The sequence below is a fragment of the Peromyscus leucopus genome, chromosome 8b (assembly GCF_004664715.2).
Source record: "Peromyscus leucopus breed LL Stock chromosome 8b, UCI_PerLeu_2.1, whole genome shotgun sequence".
NCBI classification, from domain to species: Eukaryota; Metazoa; Chordata; class Mammalia; order Rodentia; family Cricetidae; genus Peromyscus; species Peromyscus leucopus.
The window spans coordinates 36871868-36886124 of record NC_051086.1 but is presented as its reverse complement, the minus strand read 5'-3'; the positions used below and the strand labels follow the sequence as shown (position 1 = coordinate 36886124).

General features: G+C 50.8%; 1 protein-coding gene across 6 annotated transcripts in view; it reads right to left on the bottom strand.

Annotated features, from left to right (window-relative positions):
* Positions 1–14257, bottom strand: part of Acsl6 (acyl-CoA synthetase long chain family member 6) — a 59526-nt gene that overhangs the window by 30357 nt on the left and 14912 nt on the right. For all 6 annotated transcript variants that reach the window (XM_028879996.2, XM_028879997.2, XM_037201355.1 and 3 more), the window contains exons 2-9: positions 12048–12268; positions 8689–8803; positions 7977–8041; positions 6949–7050; positions 6456–6555; positions 5606–5784; positions 4538–4570; positions 2981–3032 (exon numbers count right to left, since the gene is read on the bottom strand). In XM_028879996.2, the coding sequence (XP_028735829.1) occupies positions 2981–3032; positions 4538–4570; positions 5606–5784; positions 6456–6555; positions 6949–7050; positions 7977–8041; positions 8689–8803; positions 12048–12242 (841 nt within the window). In that variant the 5' untranslated portion in view covers positions 12243–12268. The remainder of the gene's footprint in view (positions 1–2980; positions 3033–4537; positions 4571–5605; positions 5785–6455; positions 6556–6948; positions 7051–7976; positions 8042–8688; positions 8804–12047; positions 12269–14257) is intronic.

Here is a 14257-nt window from a genome sequence, read left to right as displayed (position 1 = left end):
ACAGCTGGCAGGTCTTCAGATCTGTGCCCTTTTCTTCTCCAGCATAATGCCAAAGTTCAGGTCTTCTAAAAACACAAATTTTCTTGCAGATCCAAATGCCACTTTATAAATGACCTACAGGACTCTTAAAATATTCCCAGAAATGTTCAGATTATTTCCACAAGTCACCTCTACACATGACTCTCAAAGGACGAAGGAGATGTGAATGTTGATCACAGAGTCTGGAAGCTGACGACTTAAGAAGCATGAGCCTTTGGGAAGATTCTGCCTGCTGCCCAGATCCAGGACGAGTCTACACCTCCAGCAGCATGTCTTTTAAACTGAATGTAGAAAGTTTTCCAATTGCTCATATGGGGAATAAAAATCATCTTAGATAGACCTACAAGCAATCCAGTTTGCAGAATCAAACTGCAGATTTTCCTTTCTTTGTTGCTGGTACGGACAGTGAGAGGCTCTGACACCCAGGTCAACGTCTCAGTGATACCAGCTGTCTATTTCTCGGTTCCTACTCAGAAACTAACCCTCGTTGCACAAAGTGTATTCATTTAATACCCATGAAAACCAAGGCTGAAGAGCGGTCACGTGATTCCCAGGCTACTGTGGGAAGAGTGCTGAGGTGGTCTGTCTCCCAGAGCACCAGCAGGTGTTTTTAGAGTGACTGGGTACAACCTGCCTCCAGACAGTACTGACGGATGGATTCTGTTCTCCTCTGGCCTGCCTAGGGACTCCAAAGCACTGACTGGTTCCAGGATGCTCCCACCACAGGCTAGAAGGACCTTTCCCTGGAAGACCCTGCCAAATGTCAGTGTCAGGTCATACTTTTTCACATTTCCCCACTGGAAGAATAGCATAACTTTCATCGAGGCTGACGGCCAGGCATTCTGCACGCAAAGAAAGAATGTGGCTATGCTGGGACATGGAGGACAAGTGTGGCTGACATGCTGACAAGAGGCTGGATGTAAGAGGCACAACACAGGCTTAGCCTAAATCCAAGGAAGTCCGAGTATGTGGTCCAGCGGGATGATTTCAGGCCAAAGGCCTGTTTGCTATCTCAGACCGGCCTGGCACCGGCCCCGGCTGGAAAGCAGAAGGCCGACCGGTTTTCCGGCTCCATGCATGCTGCCCCTCTGCACAGACAGGGAAGGACGGCTTGGCTTCCGATGTCAATCCACAGTTGGGAAGGTGCTGGCTATGATAACGGTGCTTTACAGCCTGCCAGCAGCTTATTTCAGCAGCATGGAATACTTCTCCAGATAAAAGAGCAGCAGCATTGACCAAGTGAGCCACTGAACACCTGAAGTTACTCTTGGAGGGCAAGGAGGCCCAAAGCTAAAAGCCACAGAAGTGACTTGTTCCCCAAAACCATGTCACCAAAAAAAATATGCTGTGAAACTCAACACCAACAAGACTTCAGGAAATGCTATGTTAAAAGCAACCTAAGCCTGAAGGGCACTTTTTAACTGTTGGGCTGGCTCTGGAGGTGGGGGTGGTGGTGTCACTTTTCTAAAGGATTTAGTAGAATATAGCTTAGAAAATCTTTAACCCCGCTTGCGTTAATGGCAAGACTCCATCCCCCTCCCATGTCTAATCAAGTCACCCACCAAGATCTATCAGCATGCATAATTCAGCGCATGTAGTCTCCCAAATGTTGTGGAGGCTGTTCATGTAGAAGATTCAGGGATCCCAGGTCACTGCCCACTGAGAACTATCAGGCTGGCCAGTCCTTGGTCTGGAAGTGAATGCTGGGAACTTCTTGTCCATTCAAGGTGAAGCAAGCAACTTCCTGTGATGGTTTGGATGAGAATGCCTCCTATAGTCTCAGGCATTTGAATACTTGTTTCCCAATTGGTGGCACTGTTGGGGTGGTTTGGGAGGTTTATTCTTGCTGGGGGAAGTATGTGTGGGGGGGCAGGCTTTGAGAGTTTACAGACTCCTGCTGTCTCTAGTTGGCTTTGTCTGCTTCTTGCTTGCAGTTTGAGGTGTGAGCTCCCAGAACTCAGTTTCCAGCTCCAGCCCACCATGTCTGCCACTGGTTGCCTGGTTGTCTCCACCATCGAGGACTCTAACCCTCTGGAACCGCAAACCTTAAGCCCTTCCTTCTGTAAGTTGCCTTGATCATGGTGTTTTATCAGAGTGACAGAAAGGTAACTAAGACATTTCCTAAGTCACCAGCCGAGGGAGGCAGCAGTGAGAAGAGCCCCTTCCGGTGCTTCAAAGAGGTCCCGGGGCCTCCGCGTGGTGGTTGGTGTCTCTTGGAGCCCGTTTGCTGTCAAGCCCGCCAGTCTCACAGAAGTGCTGAGAGACTCAGTGAAAGCAGGGACATTGGTCTGTAGACTGCAAAGTGCTGTCTCTGTACCGTCTCCAGGAAGTGTTTCTGGATTCTTCTTGCTGGTATACCCTTGTCAGCACCAGGCACAGACAGTCATTTCTGCTCACGTCTTCTTCCTGGCAGTCCTGCTCATGGCTGTCCTTGCATACCCACCCCACATCTTATTTGGCACCATCAATCGTCTCCTCCCAGGTAGGGACTTGGGGACAGTGACAGCAGAGGGTTTAAGTGGCCGACTTATGGTACTCTATCCAGTGGTAGAGATGGGGTTTTAAGCCCATACTCCTTCCCTGGTCTCTGACACAAAGGCCAGGCAGGAGCAAAAAACAGATGAGAGAACCATTTCTCATAAAGAAATGACTCCATGGGCAGAGGCCAGCCTACAGCTTGTGACCTGGCTGCTTAGACGCCACTGTTCCTCGATCTAGAAGATGCTGAGTCCCCTCATCCTCGGTCTACCTCTGGCCAGCCCTGCCTTGCCCAGAATGGCCAATGGAAGAAGCGGCAGGGAGCCAACAACAGTAGCTGAACAGGATCAGGACCAGACTCAGTCCGAAACCACAGAGGGTGTAAGAGACTCCCGAAGTCTCCAGCCAGGAAGTCAGGAACAGAGACAAGCAGTCATGGCTAGCGATCTGGACCTCCACTTACCTGTTGTACCACTCGTGAAACACACGATAGAGAGGTCATCAGGCCGTGGGGGCTGTAGGAGGGAGGAGAGACTTACGTTGGGGAGAGCCAATGGGACCCCTTTACCACCCAGCCCCATGAGTGTGCTATAGTGAAAGGTGTGCTGGACATGTCGCACACATCTGTGTGCTACAGTTGGAAAGATGGTCAGGTAGGCTCCCGGGAAAGAGGAAAGAAGCATAGTACGTGGATACGTGTGTGTCCTACCAACCTCACACCTGGTCCCGTTTTCCTTACTCCAGCCTGAGCAGAGTTCTATGTGGGGTTGGGTTATAGAAGCCAAAGGCCCTTCCTTTTTAGTAGGCGTGGCTTGCTGTTGAGCTGTTTAAAGTACCCCAAGCTCTGCATCAGGCTCTAGCTACATTACTGGGCCCATGGTCCTAGGTCACTAGGAGGAGCCCACCTAGTCCGTGTGCACACAGGGCACAGCTTCCTAAAGAGGTAGCATGTAAAGCAGGTATGTAAAAACAAGCGAGATTCACCCAGATGAAGGGAGCTTCAGGAGGGGACTTGTCTGGGCACAGAAACTGTGGTATAGCCCATGGGGCGTGCTGAGGAATCATGGAGTTGAGGCTGGTGCAGGGAAGATGTGAAAATACCCAGGGTACTCATGGGGGGCTCTGGGAAGCAGAGCTATGACCTGCTCTGGCCTGGATGTGAGAAAGCTCACCAGAGGTGACGAGGGAGTGGGAAAGACTGAGCTGGAGGGGGTCTAGAAGCCAGAAGCCTTGCAAGAAAGCGGAGCTTCTCCCTTCAAGGCCCAGTTCAGAAGGCAGAGACTGTCATTGCTACCTGACCTTGGGTGGGATCACTTGGGATGACACCCAGAAAAATTCAAAGAATGAAAAGAACAGAGGAAAGTCCAGAGTGGTAGCTCATGCTTGTGATCTCAGCGCTTAGAGGCAGAGACCGTCAGACTGATGGGGCTCCTTGGCCAGCCGGCCTTGACTACTTGGCAAGGTCTCAGCCAGTTGCAAGGCCCTGTCTTAAAGAATGGTGCCTGAAGAAAATGATTTGAGGCTGATGTTGGGCCTCCACATACACCTGCATAAACATTTGTATGTATACAAACATGAATATGTGTGCATGTTTACACACACACAAAAAACAAAACAAACGAAACCAAAGACAACAAAGCCCCTGCCTGGGCCATGAGGTTCACATCTAGATCTTGGATGCTTCTGTCCACCTTATGCTCTGTGGGATTTGTAACATTCAAAGTAAGGGAAGACAAGACCTCCCCATAAAAGAGTTACAAGGGAGGCACAGTGGCCAGGACTGGATGTCCTTTGTCTCTCTCCCAAGATCTGACTCCTGCCCTCAGTCCTTCCCTGGGCTCTGAGCCCACAGCCGTGTTGGACAGCTGGACAGGCACGCCTAGGCTGCACACAGGGGCTGTTTATTGACATGGAGGTACTCGCTGGCCTCTCCACCCAGCCCTGTGCAGGGAGGGGGCTCCAAGAGAAGCGGTCTCATTCACTATCTTGCTCACCAATGCCTGCTGGGAGATTAGCTTACCACGGGGGCCTTGTGATTCTCTTGGCCACAGTCCTGAAAAAAGAAAATGCTATTTTTAAAACGCCCAAAAGATGATTATAAAATTTAAAAAGTCAGAAATCACTCACCACAGTAGGCCTCGCTCTTACACCAAGCCCAGAGTTTAGGATCCCTGACTGGACATGGGCTGTGGTGACAAATGCCACTTGAATGGTCCCTCCTCAGACATATATCTAGCCTGAGGCTCCTGGGGAAAAGGGAGGATGCTGAGGGGACACAGGCCTGCCCCATATGCTACAGACAGGAGCCTGATACTCAGGGAGAAACCAGGCACCATACACATGCCACTTCGTTTTGGACATATTGGCGAACATACACAAGAGAATGGCTGAATGACCTAGGCTACTAGATGAACAGCCAGTGCTGGGGGGACAGTGGAGAGGGGCTGCCAGGGCAGGTGTGGCTAATGTCACAAAGGGTTACTAGTGCACAGGGTCGTGGGTGCCGTGAAGGGCAGACAGAGGTATGAAGACCCCTGGAGGGCTTGGGGGTGGGTCTACATCCCATGGTAGAGTCAATAGTCGTTGCAAATAGAGCAAACCGGAGGCCCAGGAGGCCAGGATGCTTCGCGTCACTCTTCTAGCCCATTCACTGCCACCATTCTGATGCCCCTGGAGTGGCCATGTACAGAAAATTAATTCCACTGGCTGCTGGGAGGGACCTATTGACAAAATCCTTCCCAGGTTCCTGGACTACCTAGTCCTGTGGTACGCACAAGTTTAGACCTTCTGTAAGCAAGGAAGCTTGAGAGACCGTGTGAGTGCCTCTCAGGCTGGTGCCGTCATCCATCTGTTGGTGCCTGGTGCCACTGGCTGGGCCAGTCTCAGAGTCTCAATCAAGAGGTTGCCTGTAAGCACCGACTCCAGGTCTCCCTCCCCTATTCCTTGCAAGTCTGCCTTGCCTTGCCACTGATGTATCTGAAGGGCCCAGAACAGCCGCCCCAAGGCACGAGAGGGGTGGGTGGCCAATGCTGTGACTTGGCAGCCAGCCAGCTCTAACCCAGCAAACATCCTCGATGCAGAGTCTCACCTCTACGGCCTGCATAGACTTGATGTTCACCCCACACTTCTGTCCTCTCTCTTTCAGGGCATCATCAAATGGCTCCATGAGGATGATCAGCTTGAGTCCCGGAGTCTCCTTCCTCTCCACGTGCTCCAGCAGAAGTATGGCCTTCTGAGGTTTATCCACGATCACCGTGCAGATGTCCGCTGCAGAGGCCAAAGGGGAGAGTCGGGCTGAGCAGGTCACGACAGGCCACTATACCAGCTTGTGTGTAAATAAATGTGTAAAACAGGCTATGGGAGTCATGCGTCATGTATGCCATGAGTACTAAGAGGAGTCAAGGACAAAGGCCTTTTAAGGCAAAAGCATCCTGAAGCAGACAGTTCAGCTTTTCTTCAGGCAGCTCCCATCAGCCCAGGTCTGCCTGGGACATTTACCACCATGGCAATGATGCTGCCAGGCTGCAGGAACCTTATGTGGCCACAGCCTCCTTGAAGCTCCCTCATGGCATCACAGAACTATGGAAGGAGGCTTTAGGTGAAGCCTGAATAAGGATAGTTTGGACTCCAGAGGCCAAGTCAGGGGTCATCATGCAAACTCCCCAGTGTTTTGTTTTGTTTTTTAGATTGTAAGATAGAGTCTCACATAGCCCAGGCTGGTTATGAAATTGAGGGTGGCTTTGAATTTCTGATCCTCTCTCCAACTTTTCAAGTGCTGTTATTTCAGACATTTTCCACTGTGTCTGGCTAATATCTTAGTATTTTCTGAGAACTGAAGTAAATTGACTTTTAGGAATACCCAACAATCAGCATGATCTAAGAGGCTGGAGGATGAGGGCTGGTTGCTTCTTCGGGAGGGAATGGAAGTTGGGGCTCACCTGTATTGATGATGTATCGAATAGCTCCTGGGCCCAGGGTGTCATAGAGTGGGACCACCACCATGGAATACGTGTAGCAGGCCAGCTCTGCAATGATCCACTACAGAAATGCAAAATTGGGGTTGGAGGGAAAGGAGATACGATAGGTACAGTGAGTCAGTGTGCCGGGGCTAGCCCAAAAACCTCTAGACATGCTCGCTACGCTAATGTGTAACCTCTAGATTTCATGTCCAAACAGACCAAATCCACTGTCTGGCCCTGCATGGGTCTCTTCATCATGACTTTTCCTCCCCTGTGGCTCTAAGTACAATGTGAATGGGGCTTGGGTAGGGTGTCCATGCCTGCTGCAGGGAAGAGCTGGGGATGCAGGTGGTAGCACCATGGCCCCAGGTCTCTACTTTTTGTCAGACCCCAGGCCCTACCAAGAGTGGAAACAAGACTTCTGATTCCCTAGTCTATTGATACCTCTGAAAGCAGTCAGACTGATGCTCACCTCTGGCCGATTCTGTGCAAAAACACCAATGAACTGCTCTGTGCCCACTTTACATTCATGCTGGAGGAGTCCTGACCCCAGAAATTCAGCCCTGTTGGCCACCTGCACACAGATGGGTGGAGGTCGGGTGGGGTGATGGAGAAAGGAGGAGACTTCAATGGGGCTTGTGCACACAGCTTTCATACAAGTCTGTCTGAGCTTCTGGGCTCCCCCACCCAGGCATGCAGAAAGCCTCCGGAGGCAGAGGAGAGGTTTGGGTGGGAAGGTGGGGGGAGGGGATAAAAAGCGACCCCTCTGGCTTGTCAACATTCCATCACAGATGTGGGAGGGGCTCATGAAGCCCCACCTATCCCCTGGGAGATGTCCAAGGTCAATGGTGGGGGTGGGGATGGGTCATATTCTTTAGTGGCATAGTCACTGATAAGTTGTTCATGTTCCTGTGACTAACCCCTACCATTCCCATGTGAGCAAGCCTGCTGAAACTCGTGGGTCACAAAAACCAGACGGGAGTGTAGGAGGGGGGCTTGTCAGGAAGGAGTTCAGTGGGATGAGAGGGGGTGATGGGAGGCGAAAGCAACTCAGACACATTATATACATCATGACACTGTCAAAGAGTTAACAAATAACTATAAGAATAAAAAAAAGAATCTTACAGATATTCTACATCAGGCTTCAAATGGGGAGGGACATTTTTCAGTGTAATAAATTTCTCCAAGGATCTTGAAGAAGACTCTTTAATATCACACATGTATTTGTATGTTTTAGGTTAACTTATAGCTTCATTTAATTCTTTTTTTTTAAACCACATTTGAAAGATTTCTTTTTACCATAACATCTGAACTGACTGTCACTATGCATGCTTTCTAGACAGTGTCTCGTACCTGTTCAGATACACCAGACATTGAATTCACATTGTTTTCTTTTCATATCGTGTTCTATAAAAAATATATAAACTCCTAAGCCTTCACCAACCCAGCAGGGTACCAGGCCTGCAGGGCTGGACAGGTGGGGCCTGTGTTCTCACTCACCTCTTGGTAGGAAAGCCACTGGTAAGGCTGATGTGGCTTCCGGAAGCCAAGACAGGGCCCATTCCCTGCAGAGAGACAAGTGGGCTTGTGTCAGGGAGGGGAGTGGGGAGACTCACTCCTGCCCCTGTCACCCAAGCACAGGGTGGAAATCATGTGCTATGGGCGCCTCTGGGTCCAGGAAACTTCCCTCGAGCAGTTTGTCTCACCTGTTGTGGCCCAAGAAGGTCATAAGAATGCAAGAACAGCTTCTCTCCAGGATCTGGGAGGCTAGGGGTGCGATAACGTGGCACCCAGTTCCTGCCATGATTATGTGACAGTTCCTATGGGAGATCTAAAAGGGCACTTACATTTGGGGAGGCCAGTGGCAGAAGGTCGCAGGATGGCTTTCTGTGACCACCTCCCTTTGACTTATACCCTGGGACGATTGAGGCATCTCAGGGGTACAGGTTTCAAACCGTGGTTGACCGTGTGATATGACAGTAGGCTCCCCAGGGGCTGCCCATAGGGTTGTACAGTGTCGGTCCAACATCAGGCAACCAGTGTGAAAGGTTGAAGTAAGCTGAAGGCAGCCCTGAGCCATGTAAGTCAGCTGCCTCTCTAGCTGGTGGAAAGACCAGGGTCTCTCTGCTGACCTGGGCACTGCCGTGTCCCTAATACCACAGCTAGAGACCTGTTCAATGCTTGATACAATTCTCCATATACTCCTCCTCACCTGAGATGCTAAGCCCACGGCGGAACACCTGGTACATTGTCCGGGCATCATCGTAGTAGTGGGTAAGCAACTGAGTGCTCCCCCCAATCACAGATCGCCGAGCTCCACCGCTGTCCTAGGAGCCAAACACACCACAGGAGTTGGCTGAGGCAAGCATGGACATCAGGAATGGGCCCTGGTGTGTACACAGCTTGAATACAATCCTGCTTCACACAGTTGGGGCTTGGAAGTGCTCATATTCGTGGCCTGTTCACACCAGAGCACACCCACCCACTCTGTTATGCATCCACACTCAACGTAATTAGTTACTGCATACAGGCCCAGTTTAACAGTGTCTCACTCACATGCATACCCGACAATCACGCTACCTTTGTGTACCAGATCAGCACACACAGAATGTCCAGAGTTTTCAGGAATGCTTGAGACGTGACTCCACAATAGAAGGGGAGTCTGTTATCACTTAGATTCAGGATCAACCTGCCAAAGGTACCCTGTACCTGGCCATCCATTGCTGTGCCCCTAGGTCAGCTGTGTATAGCCTTGAGCTAAGAAGGTTGGCATCCATCCTGGCATGCTAGCATGGGTCGCTGAGGGTTGTGCTTTAAGGTACTTTCCCAGGACTGAAGCCTAAGAGTGTGTGAAAGAAGGACAGACCAGGCAGCAGCATCCTGGGCCCTCAACAATGCTGAACCAGAGAGGAACAAGGCGAAGGCCCTCCGTGATGGTGCCGGGGACAGGAGTTGGGCGTCTGTGCCTTCCTTCTCCCCAGGGGCCCCAAGCCAGAGCTCTTCTGTACCACAGCTCTGCCTGATCGCTCAGTGCTATTTGGGTTATCCTGGGATGGCCCAGAGCCTGCTAATTCTTGGAACATTGAGTCTAGAGAAAAAAATTAGCACCATAGAGCAAGCAGCCAAAAGCAAAACCACAGGCAGCTCTCAGCTGTTTGGAGTGGAAAGTTCTTCTTGGCCAACTCTGCTCGAGAAAGACCAAACGTGGGAAGTTAGGGGTACATGCAGTCAGACCCACTTCATACCCAGGCAGCAGATGTGACTCTGCAAGAGACTGCCAGGGATGGGGGAGAGGGCAGTGCTTGTGTGTTGGGCAGGGGACACTTGGCTGGCATTTGATGGATGCATAGGAGTTGGCCAGCAGAATACAGAGCAGGCAGTAGCAAGCACACACTTACGGTACAGGAGCACAGGGTGCTGGGGAACTGTGGGTAATCTGTGGAGCTCTAGATGAATATGAGGGGAGAGCAGTCTAGAAAGGGTCACAGACCCAGGAGTCGGGGATGGACTTTGGGTGAGGGCGGTAGCCAACCAGAGAAGGGTTTTCAGCTGGGGAAGTGAGTAGTCTGAATTACGTGTTTCCCAGTTAAGTACCAGAGTGCTTGTCTCCCTAACCTCGTTTCTTGCCTCATCACCTTTACCCAGCTCACACTCATATGATCCTGAGGGACAGAGAAATTTGCTGAAGGGTGCCTTAGTTTTTCTCATGCATCTCTCAGGAAGACTCACATGGTCACTCGTTCTGTATGTTTGCAGACTGAACCAGAGTCAACCCTCCCACTACCCTGAGCACCACCAGGCCACCATCGCCCAACCCAGGTGCCCAAAGCTGCCTCCTCATCCCTACTCTGCAACTGCCACCCTTCTAAAGCACAAACAAGCCAATCCCTCTACGGAAAACCCCCAATAAATCCATGATGCTCATCCTGAGAGTCTCTAGGTTCTGTCCAGGTGAGTTGTAATTATAAGCTGAACCAAAGTCCAACCATTCTTAATGGTTTCTCTGCATCACCCTACCAACGCTTTGGTGCTCTTTTGAGTACCTACTTTAAAATCAAGAACTCAGTGACACAGTGGCTCTGAGCCAAGAACCACACAGCTCAGGAAGGCACTTGCCAGCTGCCAGCCTAGGATGTTCTCCATGCCATCGCCATCCTGCTGGTCTTTGCCAGCCCCCCTCCAACTGCCCAGCACCAAACACAAACCAGCACTTTCCAACGCCCCACACTTTCAAGCATACCTGGGCCTTTGCACACATCACCCCCACTACTAGGAAGATAGCCTGAGAATTCAGATCCCCATTAGACAAGGATCCGTGCCCTTCCCAGTTGGCAAAACATCGCCAGGTTGGTGGTCACCAAGACGTGTGATCAAGAACAAAGGGAGGTACACAAGTGTGTGTAGCATGATCTCATTTAAAACTGGGGATCTGGTTCTGGTGATGTACACCTGTAATCCTAGCACTGGGGGAAGCAGAGGCAGGAGGATTAGGGGTTTGAAGCCAGTCTAGGTTACATGAGACCATGTCTAGAGAAAACCAACCAACCAACCAACCAACGAACCAACCAACGAACTACAAACCAACCAATAGAAGGGCTAGGAGTCGGGGATATCTCTCCATTTGCTCCTGGCTGGGACAGAACTGCTAACAGAACCAAGCCCAGCAGTGGAAGCAGAAGTTTCTCAGCATGTGGCCTTTGGTTTCTTATGAATAATGTGAATATATTATTCATGGAAAATGCACACTAGATCTTAGAACACAGGCAGAATTAAAAGAAACAAACAAACAAACAAAAACCAAAAAAGGTGGGGGGAGGGGGCTGGAGAGAAGGCTCAGTGGTTAAGAGCACTGGTTGCTCTTCCAGAGGACCTGGATTCAATTCCCAGCACCCACATGGCAGCTCACAATTATCTTCAACTCCAGTTCCAGGGGATCTGGCACCTTCACACAGACATACATGCAAGCAAAACACCAATGCATGTAAAAATAAATAAATCTTTAAAAACAAAACAAAAAACAAAATCCGTAAGTTCCATAAGTTTGGAGAAGCAATCTCATCAGCCCCATATTGACAAGCTGGAGTATCTTCCTTGCTTCTAGCCTCCTTGTGAGCCCAGGTTCTGTGAGGGGGCGGGGCCCTGGGATGAGCTCAGCTCTGGTCCCTGTCATCCAGGACTGGGGACAGAACGTGGGAGTGAATTTACCCCACAGTCCCTGAGGACCTGCTTCGCCCACCCAGTGATTGGCCAGGCTCTGCCTAGGGCCCATACAGTTAATGGAGCAGAGGGAAATGTTTAAGCATTAAACTTCTGGGAAGAGAAAAATAAACAAGGCTAAGATAGGAAGGACTCAACTAGTTGGGTCTGGTGGTACCAGTACCTCCTTTGATGTTGCAGGGGTTCGAGGACCATCTTGCTAGAGACCTTGCCCAAGGCTGCTGCAGAGCATGTTGGCTGGGTTGCCAGGGGACACCAGGATTCTTTGGGCCACTTGGGGTCAAACAAGCTACAGGTTTGACTGCTACCCTCTGGAGCTACTTTGCATGATGGGCCAGTTCGTGCCCTGCTCACCTCCACTTCTTCTGACTGCATCAGGAGGTTGCATGGCGGCTGCAAAGCCTTCGGCCGGTGAGTGAGCCAGTAGGCGAGGATGGCAGCCAGAGCACCCATGCTCACGAGGGTGGTGGCTGAGAGGCTGCGGAAAAACTGGCCCAAGTCCCCCAGCTCGGGCAGTCGCAGGATCCTCAGGATCTCCTGGGTCTGCATCTTCTCCAGAAGTGAGAGGATAATCTCTGTAGGAAATAAGAGACAGATGAGGGAGGAGACCAGATAGGCAGGATATAGAGGGGTCTTAATAGATGAGTCAGGCTCTGGGGTAGTCAGATATGCAGTCTCCTGGTGCAGCACAGTACAGCCCAGATGCTGGACACCTGGAGATGCCTTTTCAGTGAGAGACTGGAGCCCTCAGTATCGACATTTAACAGCCTCTGGCCAGCTTTCCTGAGAACCACATGCCTAGGCCTAGGGACATGGCTGACAGCTATTTCACATCTTCCAGGACTCACTATGCACTGGCAGTTCTCGGCAGAGAGTCTCTCAGGCCTCAGGGTCCTTTGTGACCCTGGTTGCAGATCTTTGCTTATGTTCGCTCCTAGGATATGGAGAAGATGGACAGAGAGCAGATGCACTCATCACTGGGTACAGGATGAGTGGGGTGGAGGGATGCAGGCTCTGCCCTCTGCCCTCCCAACCCTAGGCTTTGCCTCTGAAGGAGAGAGGGCAGGGGAAGCTGGCACAGCCCATGGAATAGCCCAGAAAGATACCTCCAGGCTTCATGCCTGGAAGCCGATGGCCTATATGGCTATATCACCGCTGTGGCTCTGCACCCTAAACACAGGACACCAAGAGCATTAATGGAGCAGAGGGAAATGTTTAAGAATTAAACTGATGGGGAGAGGAAAATAAACAAGGCTAAGACAGGAAGGACTCAAAGTACGAGATGGGTCTAGTGGTACCAGCACCTGCTTTGATGTTGCAGGTGGTGGTGGTTAGGGTGCACCTCCATCCACTGAAGTCTAAGGGAATTCAGTGAACCTCTCGGGGAGACACAGAAGATGCCCTGGAGGTGAGCAGGGCATCTCCCAGAGATCTCTTATGTCTTCCTGTTAGCTGCTGGGTAATGACACACTGGCAGAGCAGGTACAGGTTGCTGGGCCATGGGTTCCTCACCTTGTCAGGACTGATAGGGTACAGAGGACTTGTTCAGGGGTCAGATGCTGGCATTCACACTGGGACCCCTTAGTGTCACTACCCAGAAAGACCTGGAGCTAGAAGCTCCTGGGATATGCATAGGTCTGCCACCCCAGTGATCACGGGGCAGGCTCTTGACCAGCCCACACCACCTGCAGGCTGCCTCCTCATGGGTCCTTGGCATCATGGAAGCAGTGGCTATGGTTTTTCTTCTTGGGAAACAAAAACAAATGCCAACCATGGTAACTCTGGAGCCATGGGATAGGAGCCAAACATTTGTTTGACCTTTGAGGGAGAAGGAGGAAGCAGCTTAAATTCCAATAACTGGTATCTGTGTTAAACTGTAATGTTACCGTAACACGGCACGAGGTCGGCAATGTGCAAGAAAACATTATAGACAGAGGAAAGACAGTTCTTCGGTTCAAGTCTCTGGTTTATTTGTAAACTATACGTGGTTAAGCAAACCCAACCTTTGCGAACCTTCACTTTCCCATCTTTGAAATGGGCACGGTACCACTGGGCATAGTAGAGTCACAGAACTACAGACATAATTTAAAGACATGCTTGTCAGACGGAGGAGGCTGCTCAGCCTTGGAAAGAGAAGCAGAGGCAGGTCTGGCCCAGGTGGTCCAAACACTGGACGGTGGCCCAGACCCTGTGCTTCCATGGGAGGGTAGTTTTGCAGACACCCAGCAGGGCCTCTGAGTTACAGGGACACTTACCAACCTCCAGCTAGGGGCGCTCCTGGGAAGCCGTGAAAGTGGCCCCTGGTCTGTCAAGGGCATCATCCCGGCTCTGTGGAGCTTGAACCCCAATTTTACCAGTAATCTTTTTTTTGTTGCTTAAATGTATGTGAGTGCTTTGTCTACATGTATGTCTATGCACCATGTACATGCCTGGAGCCCGTGGAGGTCAGAACAGAGCATCAGATCCCCTGACACTGGAGTAATAGGCAGCTGTGAGCCACCCTGTAGGAGCTAGGAATTGAGTCTGGGTCTCTGGAAGAGCAGTAAATGGTCTTAATTGTGGAG